Source organism: Amblyraja radiata, chromosome 6 (genome assembly GCF_010909765.2).
Source record: "Amblyraja radiata isolate CabotCenter1 chromosome 6, sAmbRad1.1.pri, whole genome shotgun sequence".
NCBI classification, from domain to species: Eukaryota; Metazoa; Chordata; class Chondrichthyes; order Rajiformes; family Rajidae; genus Amblyraja; species Amblyraja radiata.
The window spans coordinates 103,906,109-103,918,906 of NC_045961.1; the positions used below are offsets into that span (position 1 = coordinate 103,906,109).

Here is a 12,798-nt window from a genome sequence, read left to right on the forward strand (position 1 = left end):
GACGCCAATCCAAGCTAGTTACAAGGTTAATTCCCGGGATGGCGTGACTGTCATATGCTGAGAGAATGGAGCAGCTGGGCTTGTACACTCTGGAGTTTAGAAGGATGAGAGGAAATCTCATTGAAACATGTAAGATTGTTAAGGGCTTGGACACGCTAGAGGCAGGAAACATGTTCCCGATGTTGGGGGAGTCCAGAACCAGGGGCCACAGTTTAAGAATAAGGAGTAAGCCATTTAGACCGGAGACAAGGAAACTTTTTTCTCACAGAGAGTTGTGAGTCTGTGGAATTCTCTGCCTCAGAGGGCGGTGGAGGTTGGTTCTCTGGATGCTTTCAAGAGAGAGCTAGATAGGGCTCTTAAAGATAGTGGAGTCAGGGGATATGGGGAGAAGGCAGGAACGGGGTACTGATTGGGGGTGATCAGCCATGATCACATTGAATGGCGGTGCTGGCTCGAAGGGCCGAATGGCCTACTCCTGCACCTGTTGTCTAGTCACATGTAATACAGGGCAGTCACGGTGTCGCTGCGGTGGAGTTGCTGCCTTACAGCGAATGCAGTGCCGGAGACCCCGGTTCGATCACGACTATGGGCGCTGTCAGTACGGAGTTTGTACGTTCTCCCCGTGACCTGCGTGGGTTTTCTCCGAGATCTTCGGTTTCCTCCCACACTCCAAAGACGTACAGGTTTGTAGGTTAATTGGGTTGGTAAATGTTAAAAAAATTGTCCCTAGTGGGTGTAGGATTGTGTTAGTGTGCGGGGATCGCTGGTCGGTGCGGACCCGGTGGGCCGAAGGGCCTGTTTCCGTGCTGTATCTCTAAACTAAACATAGAACAGTGTAGCACAGGAACAGGTATGTATGTAACGAACATGTTGCCTAGTTAAACTGGGCTCAACTACCTGTCCATGACGCATATCCCCCTATTCACTGCACTATTGGGCGCCTCTAAATTCTCCATGGATTGTCACCTTGTCGTGGTGGAGAAGCTAGTGTGGTCCTGAGATCCTGAGAGCGATGCCGTCTGGAGCTATGCTCCTGGTAGGGCCACCCATGGCGGTAAGGTCGAGGGGGAGGTCTCTGACAAAGAGCCAATCCAACCAAGACCTCAACGGTGGAACAGGCGGAGGACGATGGCTGACCTTAGTGGAGCGTCACAACGGCTGGGAAGGCGGATGAAGGTTGCAGCAGAAAAGGGTCTCCGGTCATCTTGGACTCCACACCACTGGATCCTGACCCAGATCTGTCAAGGACCCCACGTGGGGTGGCTGTCTGTGCACCAGTCTCCCCACGTTAAACAAAGTCACGCACAGGCATCCTCCATGAGAGGACAGTCATACTCGTGTCGAGCGACCGCCGATGATGATGAAAGCGCCACTGTTGTATTTGCCAGAGTTTAGCCCGGACATTTATGCACCTTTCCCATCCACACACCTGGTCAGAGAGTTACACAATATGGAAACAGACCCTTCGGCCCAACTCGCCCATGCTGAACAAGTTGCCCCAAAACAAGCTGGTCTCATTTGCCCATGTCCCTCTAATCCCTTCCTCTCCAAATCCCAGATACCTGTCCAAAGATATTTTAGAGGTTCTTGTACCTGCCTCAACTACTTCCCCATTCCATACACCCACCATCCTCTGGAATAATCCCCTCAGGCCCCTACTATTCTTTTTCTATCTCACCTGAAACCCATGCCCTCTAGTTCTTGATATCCCTACCCTGGAACAAACTAGTGCAGTCATGTTCTCTAATCCCCTCCTGATTTTATACACCTCTATAAGACCAACTCCCAATCCTCTACACACCAAGGAATAAAGTCTTCAGGGCCTGTCCCACGTACGTGACCTCTACAGGCACCCGTAATAGGTCACAGAAATGTTCAACATGTTGAAAATTCAGCGGCGACCAGAAAGACGCTACGACTCTTTGGAGACTTCTCATGACCATAGGCTGTATGGTGGTGAGAGGTCTCCTATGGTGGTGAGAGGTCTCCTATGGTGGTGAGTGGTCTCCTATGGTGGTGAGCGGTCTCCTATGGTGGTGAGATGTCTCCTATGGTGGTGAGAGGTCTCCTATGGTGGTGAGAGGTCTCCTATGGTGGTGAGAGGTCTCCTATGGTGGTGAGAGGTCTCCTATGGTGGTGAGAGGTCTCCTATGGTGGTGAGAGGTCTCCTATGATGGTGAGAGGTCACCCGCAACATGTCGCCAGGGGGTCGCCTGTATGGTGGTGAGAGGTCTCCTATGGTCACCCCCTGGCTAGGGAAATTCCTCCTCCTTTCAAAAGGAACCTCCTTTTGTTCCGAGGTTGTGCCCTCTGGTCCTAGACTCTCTCATTAGAGTCATGGAGTCATGGAGTGATACAGTGTGGAAACAGGCCCTTCGGCCCAACTCGCCCACACTGGCCAACATGTCCCAGCTACACTAGTCCCACCTGCCTGCGTCTGGTCCATATCCCTCCAAACTCATCCTATCCATGTATCTGTCTAACTGCCTCTCAAATATTGGGATAATCCCAGCCTCAACTACCTCCTCTGGCAGCTTGTTACATGCACCCACCACCCTCTGTGAGAAATCCAGCAACCTTTGTGTGAAAACGTTTTCACCCAGAGAGTTGTGAATCTGTGGAATTCTCTGCCACGGAAGGCAGTGGAGGCCAATTCACTGGATGTTTTCAAGAAAGAGTTGGATTTACTGTAGCTCTTCGGGCTAATGGAATCAAGGGATATGGGGAGAAAGCAGGAACGGGGGTACTGATTGGGGATGATCAGCCATGATCATATTGAATGGCGGTGCTGGCTTGAAGGGCCGAATGGCCTACTCCTGCACCTATTGTCTATTATCTCTAAACTAAAGTTTTTAGTTTAGAAATTCAGCGTGGAAAGCAAAGAGAGGGAGGGAAGGGGGGAGTATTACTTAAAATGAGAGAACTCAACGTTGATACCATTGAGCTGTTGGCTACTGAAGCAGAATATGAATGTTGACAGACCGTAACATTTTATCACAACCAACATTGGCCTATAGATTATGTACACATTTCTGGACCTCAGGGTGTGTGATCAAGTCTATAAAGTGGGGCTTGAATCCTTAATCTCCTGAAGAGAATAGTCACTATAGAAATGAGAGAGATGAGAGTTTCTAATGTCCTCTCCACATCCACTACTCGGAGGGGAAAACGTCAGGTGATTGGAAGGGGTGAGATGGTCGACATCCATGGTGTGCTCTTACCGTCTTTGACCGGCCGGGCTTTCTTGATCCAGTCGGTGAGATGGCGCACAAAGTCAAAGAAAAAATCCCCTTCGGGAACGCTGATCACCTGGGAACCAACAAGAGTAGAGTCAGTGTGCAAGAAAGAACTGCAGATGCTGGTTTAAATCGAAGGAAGACACAAAATGCTGGAGTAACTCGGCGGGACAGGCAGCATCTCTGGAGAGAAGGGATGGGCAACGCTTCAGGTCGAGATGCTCCTTCAGGGGAGTGGGTGGGACAGAGATAGAATGTAGTCGGAGACAGTAAGACAGGTGGGAGAACTGGGAGGGGGAGGGGATGGAGAGAGAGGGAAAGCAAGGGCTATCTGAAGTTAGAGAAGGCAATGTTCATACCGCTGGGGTGTAAACTACCCAAGTGTAATATGAGGTGCTGTTCCTCCAATTTGCGCTGGGCCTCACTCTGACAATGGAGGAGGCCCAGGACAGAAAGGTCAGATTGGGAATGGGAGGGGGAGTTGAAGTGCTGAGCAACCGGGAGATCAGCTTGGTTAAGGCGGACTGAGCGGAGGTGTTCAGTGAAACGATCGCCGAGCTTGCGCTTGGTCTCACCGATGTAGGGAAGTTGACACCTGGAACAGCGGATACAGTAGATGAGGTTGGAGGAGGTGCAGGCGAACCTCTGCCTCACCTGGTCAATCCCCCGGGCAGGGGATGTGGCCACTAACGCAACCTTGCATGGGCTAGGGCAACAGCAGTGGGCCGAGTGGACGGCGTTACCTTGTCGGAGATCTTCACGAACAGACTGAAGCCGTCGGCGGATTTCAGGAGGAGCCGGGCGGAGATACGTTGGCAGAAATCCTTAGCCTTTGTGCTCGATTCCACTTCAAATGCCTGAGGACAGAAGGTGGCACTTTGGGCAAAGCTCTTGTGTGGTCAGTATATAGTGTGGAGATACAGCGCGGACACAGGCCCTTCGGCCCACAATGTTTGTGTGGAACACAATGTTAATTCTGACACATAATGCGCAGTAATACCCCTGTCCCACTTAGGGGTGTCCCGGAGGTTCCCGGAGGTTTTTGTCAGTCTCCCTGCCTGCAACCTCCGGCAACCACCTGCACCCCCCCAGGAACCAGAGGTTTCCGTTCAGGTTTCCTAAGTGGGACAGGGGCATTACTCAGCATTATACAATACAATACAGTTTATTGTCATTTGAACCTCAAATGAAGTTCAAATAAATTTGGTTTCTGCAGTCATACAACAAGAAAAAAAAACCAAGACACACAATTTACACCAACATCCATCACAGTGAATCTCCTCCTCACTGTGGTGGAAGGCGAAGTCATTGTCTCTCCCCTGTTTCCCATTCTTCTCCCGATGTTAAAGCATTTGAGGGAGTGCAGCGTAGGTTTCCAAGGTTAATACCCGGGATGGCGGGACTGTCATATGCTGAGAGAATGGAGCGGCTGGGCTTGTACACTCTGGAGTTTAGAAGGATGAGAGGGCATCTTATTGAAATGTATAAAATTATTAAGGGTTTGGACACGCTAGAGGTATGTTGGGGGAGTCCAGAACCAGGGGCCACAGTTTAAGAATAATGAGTAAGCCATTTAGAACGGAGACGAGGAAACACTTTTTCTCACAGAGAGCTGTGAGTCTGTGGAATTCTCTGCCTCAGAGGGTGGTGGAGGCCGGTTCTCTGGATGCTTTCAAGAGAGAGCTAGATAGGGCTCTTAAAGATAACAGAGTCATGGGATATGGGGAGAAGGCAGGAACGGGGAACTGATTGTGGATGATCAGCCATGATCACATTGAATGGCAGAGCGGGGTCGAAGGGCCGAATGGCCTACTCCTGCACCTATTGTCTATTGGGTCAGGTAGCACCTCCGGAGAAAAGGAATGGGTGGAATTTCAGCTAGGAACCATTCTTCAGACTCTTAAGTTAATTATTCCTTTTCATTTTAGTTAATAGTTTAGAGATATTGTGTGGATGCTGGCCCTTCGGCCCATACTGTGTGGATGCTGGCCCTTCGGCCCATACTGTGTGGATGCTGGCCCTTTGGCCCACCAGGTCAGCACCGACTAGCGATCCCCGCATATTAACACCATCCTACACCCACTAGGGACAATTTTTACATTTCCACCAAGCCAATTAACCTACAAACCTGCACGTCTTTGGAGTGTGGGAGGAAACCGAAGATCTCGGAGAAACATAGAAACATAAAAACATAGAAATTAGGTGCAGGAGTAGGCCATTCGGCCCTTCGAGCCAGCACCGCCATTCAATATGATCATGGCTGATCATCCAACTCAGTATCCTGTACCAGCCTTCTCTCCATACCCCCTGATCCCTTTAGCCACAAGGGCCACATCTAACTCCCTCTTAAATATAGCCAATGAACTGTGGCCTCAACTACCTTCTGTGGCAGAGAATTCCACAGATTCACCACTCTCTGTGTGAAAAATGATTTTCTCATCTCGGTCCTAAAAGACTTCCCCCTTATCCTTAAACTGTGACCCCTTGTTCTGGACTTCCCCAACATCGGGAACAATCTTCCTGCATCTACCCTGTCCAACCCCTTAAGAATTTTGTAAGTTTCTATAAGATCTCCCCTCAATCTTCTAAATTCTAGCGAGTACAATCCGAGTCTATCCAGTCTTTCTTCATATGAAAGTCCTGACATCCCAGAAATCAGTCTGGTGAACCTTCTCTGTACTCCCTCTATGGCAAGAATGTCTTTCCTCAGATTAGGAGACCAAAGCTGTACGCAATACTCCAGGTGTGGTCTCACCAAGACACTGTACAACTGCAGTAGAACCTCCCTGCTCCTATACTCAAAACCTTTTGCTATGAATACTAACATACCATTCGTTTTCTTCACTGCCTGCTGCACCTGCATGCCTACTTTCAATGACTGGTGTACCATGACACCCAGGTCTCGCTGCATCTCCCATTTTCCTAATCGGCCACCATTCAGATAATAGTCTACTCTCCTGTTTTTGCCACCAAAATGGATAACCTCACATTTATCCACATTATACTGCATCTGCCATGCATTTGCCCACTCACCCAGCCTATCCAAGTCACCTTGCAGCCTCCTAACATCCTCCTCACAGCTAACACTGCCCCCCAGCTTTGTGTCATCCACAAATGTGGAGATGTTGCATTCAATTCCCTCGTCCAAATCATTAATATATATTGTAAATAGCTGGGATCCCAGCACTGAGCCTTGTGGTACCCCACTAGTCACTGCCTGCCATTGTGGAAAAGACCCGTTTACTCCTACCCACGCAGGTCACGGGGAGAGCGTACAAACTCCGTACAGACAGCACCCGTAGTGGGGATCGAACCCGAGTCTCCGGCACTAAAACGGTAGCAACTCTTGCATTGCGTTGTGCTGCCCTAAAGTTTAGAACGTAGAACAGTACAGCACAGGAACAGGCCCTTCGGCCCACAATGTTTGTGCCGTACATGATGTTAACTTAGACACAAAATGCTGGAGTAACTCAGCAGGTCAGGCAGCATCTCTGGAGAAACGGAAAAGGTGAAGTTTCATGTTGGAACCTCTGAAGCCAATGATTCCTCTTAATAATATTGGAATCGCACCATCCCGAGCCAATAATCGGCCCATCAGGGAACCAACCTACCTACCTAATGTAGACAAAAATGCTGGAGAAACTCAGCGGGTGAGGCAGCATCTATGGTGATGTTACGGGTCACCTATTCCTTCGCTCCATAGATGCTGCCTCACCCGCTGAGTTTCTCCAGCATTTTTGTCTACCTTCGATTTTTCCAGCATCTGCAGTTCCTTCTTAAACATTACCCTACCTAATGTCATCGGTTTCCTGGTCTTTTCTTGCTTCCATTTCCTCCCTCCCCCCCCCCACACAATCTGAAGAAGTGTACCGACCCAAAACGTCATCTTATCCATGTTCTCCAGAGATGCTGCCTGACCCGTTGTGTTACTCCAGCACTCTGTGTCTATCTAAAAGTACTTTTGGTTGGGCAAACAGTGCTTCCAAAGCAGGTTTGGTGAAAGTAAGAGAGAGAGAGATGATGAGAGGCAAGGAAAGAATAGACAGTCAGAAGCATTGCCGACTTTTCTTCTAGACTGCAATAATCTTCCTTGGGATGTGGGGCTTTTGGATAGCCGCATGGATGAGCAGGGAATGGAGGGATATGGGTCACGTGCAGGCAGAGGCAATAGGCAATAGATGCAGGAGTAGGCCATTCGTAGAAGTTTGTAAGAATTGCAGAGAGCATAAAGAGGAGAGGATGACAGTGCGAGGGTGAGCCACTCAGCAACTGAGTCGCCAACGATCTCCAGCTGAAACGTACTGCAGGATCGCTGCTTAAATCAACATTCCTCATTTTTTAAAAATCTTTATTTCTTGTCCAAGTTTGTTTTTCCAAGATTAGACAAAAGACAACAAGTGCAGGAGTAGGCCATTCGGCCCTTCGAGCCAGCACCGCCATTCAATATGATCATGGCTGATCATCCACAATCAGTACCCCGTTCCTGCCTTCTCCCCATATCCCCTGACTCCGCTATCTTTAAGAGCCCTATCTAGCTCTCTCTTGAAAGCATCCAGAGAACCCGCCTCCACCGCCCTCTGAGGCAGAGAATTCCACACACTCACCACTCTCTGTGTGAAAAAGTGTTTCCTCGTCTCCGTTCTAAATGGCTTACCCCTTATTCTTGAACTGTGGCCCCTGGTTCTGGACTCCCCCAATTAGTGCACCATCATCTTTGGCTCAGATTATGGTTTGGAACAGATTGGTTAAACACACACTCTGTTTTACCCTGAGCAGGGGAAGAAGGAACCAGAGGACATAGGTTTAAGGTGAGAGGGGAAAGATTTAATAGGCACCCGATAGGTAACCATTTCACACAGAGAGTGTTCATAAGGGCCGATCTGCCAGAGGAGGTAGTTGAGGCAAGTTCTATAGCAACACTTAAAAGCCATTTGGACATGTACATGCAGAGGAAAGGGTTAGAGGTATATGGGCCAAATGCTGGCAGGTGGGACTAGTGTAGATGAGGCATGTTGGCCAGCATGGGCAAGTTGGGCCGAAGGGCCTGTTTCCACGCTGTTTCACTCTATGAGAAAGACTTCCATAGCTGGTTATTTGTTCATCAGGGAGTAATCACCTGTGCGGTCCAGGAATAACGTCACATATTCCTCCATCTAGTCACAGAGTGATACAGTGTGGAAACAGGCCCTTCGGCCCAACTTGACCATGCTGGCCAACATGTCCCAGCTACACTAGTCCCGCCTGCCTGCGTTTGGTCCATATCCCTCCAAACCTGTCCTATCCATGTACCTAGTCCTGGCAACATCCTCATAAGTCTCCTCTGAACCCTTTCAAGCTTGACAACATCTTTCCTGTAACATGGTGCCGCCCAGAACTGGACACAACTAGTCTTGTGGGAATTACTCACTCGAGTGAGGACGGTGCCCGACAATAACCTCATCCCACTAGGCCTCAAAGTTGGCACTGATGTTATTCCCGTGTGTTTGAACAGCGCTACCCAAGAGGGGCCTGCTACCAAGAGCAGCGGCAGGCAGTAGATAGGACTGTTTTGTGAACTTTTACAACTTGGTCCTCTGATCCTAGACTCTTCCACTGGTGGAAACATCCTGTCCACATCCACTCTATCCATGCCTTTGGGAGGACACCTCGATTTAACCTATGATGAGCGTTTGACGGCACTGGGCCTGTACTCGCTGGAGTTTAGAAGAATAAGGGGGGACCTCATTGAAACGAACAGAATAGTGAAAGGCCTGGATAGAGTGGATGTGGAGAGGATGTTTCCACTAGTGAGAGAGTTTAGGACCAGAGGTCACAGCCTCAGAATTAAAGGACGTTCTTTAACATCCTGAAGCCGCGGTCTCCGGTAGGAAAGTGCCGATTCGGGACCTCCAAGCCGCAGAGTCTGTTTGACCGTCCCGACGTGGGAGTTTGGCTCATCCCGACGAGAGGGCCTGTACATGGAGCCGTCCGTAGCGGTGACTATGGAGGGTTCATGGCCCCGACCACGGGTGAACAAAGGAGGAGGATCGGCTGAATTTTGTGCCTTCCACCACAGTGAAGAATGCTGTGCTGGATGTTTGTGTTAAATTATATTGTGTATTGTGTGTTCTTTTTAAGTGTATCGCTGCTGGCAAATTCATTTCACTGCACCTTTGACTTTAGGTAGGAGATGAGGAGGAATTTCTTTAGTCAGAGGGTGGTGAATCTGTGGAATTCTTTGCCACAGAAGGCTGTGGAGGCCACAAGTCAGTGGATATTTTTAAGGCAGAGATAGATAGTTTCTTGATTAGTGCAGGTGTCAGGGGTTATGGGGAGAAGGTGGGAAAATGGGGTTAGGAGGGAGAGATAGATCAGCCATGATTGAATGCTGGAGAAGACTTGATGGGCCGAATGGCCTAATTCTTCTACTATCCCTTATGACCTTATGACAGTCTTACCTCATCAGTATCGTCGGGGAAGTAGACCTTGTGGTATATCTGGGTGGTTTTGTGCTGGATGGCCTCTACTTCCACTAGGTGGGGCGGATACTTGCGGGAACCATTTCTGCAGGACAATGAAAAGCAAAACACTCGGTATGTATGGTATATCAGATCTGATTGGAGAGCATGGAAAACGAAGCTTTTCACTGTACCTCGGTAACACGTGGCAAAAACAAACCGAAATACATCGTAAGATCATCAGGTCACAAGTGATAGGTGGAGTATTAGGCCATTCGGCCCATCAAGCCTGCTCTGCCATTTGAACATGGCTGATCTATCTCTCCCTCCAAACCTGGCCACAAAGCCTTCAATCCCCTCGTCTAAATCATTAATATACAATGTGAAGAGTAGCGGCCTCATCACCGAGCCCTGCGGAACTCCGCTAGTCACTGGCAGCCAACCAGAAAATGCCCCCTTTGTTGCCACTCTTTGCCTTCTGCCATCCAGCCAACCTGCTATCCATGTTTGTATCTGCCCATAGATACCATGGGCTCTCTCTAATCTTCCCCAGCAGCCTGACCTGTGGAACCTTGTCTAAAGTTTTCTGCAGATCTAAGTAAACGACATCTACTGACTCACCTTTGTCTGTCCTGCGATTAACTTCCTCAAAGAACTCCAGCAGATTTGTCAGGCAAGATCTTCCCTTCACAAAGCCATGCTGACTTCGGCCTGTCCTATCGTGAACTCCGAGTTACTCTGTAACCTCATCCTTTAGAATAATAGACTCTAAAATCTTACCGACCACCGAGGTCAGACTAACCGGCCTATAGTTCCCACGAGCCTAAATAACCTAAACGTGACAACCATCCCACGCCACAATACGATAAACTTTATTCATCCCCTGAGGGAAATTGGTCTGACAATAGACAATAGACAATAGGTGCAGGAGTAGGCCATTCGGCCCTTCGAGCCAGCACCGCCATTCAATGTGATCGTGGCTGATCATCCACAATCAGTACCCCATTCCTGCCTTCTCCCCATATCCCCTGACTCCGCTATCTTTAAGAGCCCTATCTAGCTCTCTCTTGAAAGCATCCCTAACCCACAAACAAATGAACGCAGGCTTATCCCCTGGGTAGAAGATTCTAGAATGAGAGTGTCCCCCCTCCCCACACAGGGTCCCCCCTCCCCACACAGGGTCCCCCCCACACTGGGCCCCCCTCCCCACACTGGGTCCCCCCTCCCCACACTGGGCCCCCCCCACACTGGGCCCCCCCTCCCCACACTGGGCCCCCCACACTGGGTCCCCCCTCCCCACACTGGGCCCCCCCCCCACACTGGGTCCCCCCTCCCCACACTGGGCCCCCCACACTGGGTCCCCCTCCCCACACTGGGTCCCCCCTCCCCACACTGGGCCCCCCCTCCCCACACTGGGTCCCCCCTCCCCCCACTGGGCCCCCCCCACACTGGGCCCCCCCTCCCCACACTGGGCCCCCCTCCCCACACTGGGCCCCCCCCCCACACTGGGCCCCCCCCCCACACTGGGTCCCCCCTCCCCACACTGGGCCCCCCCCCACACTGGGCCCCCCCCCCACACTGGGCCCCCCCCCCCACACTGGCCCCCCCCCCACACTGGCCCCCCCCCCCCACACTGGGTCCCCCTCCCCACACTGGGCCCCCCCCCCCACACTGGGTCCCCCCCTCCCCACACTGGGCCCCCCCTCCCCACACTGGGTCCCCCCTCCCCACACTGGGTCCCCCCTCCCCACACTGGGCCCCCCCTCCCCACACTGGGCCCCCCCTCCCCACACTGGGCCCCCCCTCCCCACACTGGTCCCCCCCCCCACACTGGGCCCCCCCTCCCCACACTGGGTCCCCCCTCCCCACACTGGGTCCCCCCTCCCCACACTGGGCCCCCCCTCCCCACACTGGGTCCACACACTGGGTCCCCCCTCCCCACACTGGGTCCCCCCCCCACACACTGGGGCCCCCCCTCCCCACTCTGGGTCCCCCCCCCCCACACTGGGTCCCCCCCCCACACACTGGGTCCCCCCCCCACACACTGGGTCCCCCCTCCCCACACTGGGTCCCCCCTCCCCACACTGGGCCCCCCTCCCCACACTGGGTCCCCCTCCCCACACTGGGTCCCCCCCTCCCCACACTGGGTCCCCCCCCCACACACTGGGTCCCCCCTCCCCACACTGGGTCCCCCCCTCCCCACACTGGGCCCCCCTCCCCACACTGGGTCCCCCCCTCCCCACACTGGGTCCCCCCCCCCACACTGGGTCCCCCCTCCCCACACTGGGTCCCCCCCACACTGGGCTTACCGCAGTGCCTTCTGCAGTCGGTGCATGCAGTCCGGGGCGAGCAGGTGGCCTTTGCGAGACTGTAGAAACCTCTGTACGTGAGGCAGCAGGATGTTACTGGGAGGGAAGAGGCCGGTGCACAACCAGAGCAGCTCCCAGCCTCTCTCCTCACTGTACCTGGGGCAGGGACAACATGGGCAGCTGGTAAACAAAGGCTTCAATTCACTCCTCCACCATCAGCCTCATTTAGAGGAACAGCACTTGATATTTCTCCCCGACTGCCTACAACCCAATGGTGTGAATATAGACAATGGACAATAGTTGCAGGAGTAGGCCATTCGGCCCTTCGAGCCAGCACCGTCATTCAATATGATCATGGCTGATTGACTCCAGCATCTTCCCCACCACCGATGTCAGGCTAACTGGTCTATAATTCCCTGTTTTCTCTCTCCCGCCTTTCTTAAAAAGTGGGATAACATTAGCTACCCCCCAATCCACAGGAACTGATCCTGAGTCTATGGTCTTCTCCAAGTGACCCATGCATCCCCCCCTCTCTCCACCCCTCCCCCCCCCAGCCTAGTCGTTGTACTAGTTTCATTGTCGTCCTGTTCAGTTCCACTGCCTGTGTATCTTGTTATCACGGGCAGCACGGTGGGTAGTGCTGCTGCCTTACAGCAACAGAGACCCGGGTTCGAACCTGACCACGGGTGCTGACTGTACGGAGTTTGCACGTTCTCCCCGAGACCCGTGTGGGCTTTCTCCTCGATCGGTTTCCTCCCACACGTACAGGTTTGTAGGTTAATTGGATTGGTATAGATGGTCGGTGCGGACTCGATG

General features: G+C 52.0%; 1 protein-coding gene across 1 annotated transcript in view; it reads right to left on the reverse strand.

Annotated features, from left to right (window-relative positions):
- The window catches only part of myo7a (myosin VIIA), a 201,606-nt gene that overhangs the window by 16,112 nt on the left and 172,696 nt on the right, over positions 1–12,798 (reverse strand). The window contains exons 36-39 of the mRNA XM_033023456.1: positions 11,983–12,138; positions 9,674–9,779; positions 3,980–4,093; positions 3,222–3,309 (exon numbers count right to left, since the gene is read on the reverse strand). Of these exons, the coding sequence (XP_032879347.1) occupies positions 3,222–3,309; positions 3,980–4,093; positions 9,674–9,779; positions 11,983–12,138 (464 nt within the window). The remainder of the gene's footprint in view (positions 1–3,221; positions 3,310–3,979; positions 4,094–9,673; positions 9,780–11,982; positions 12,139–12,798) is intronic.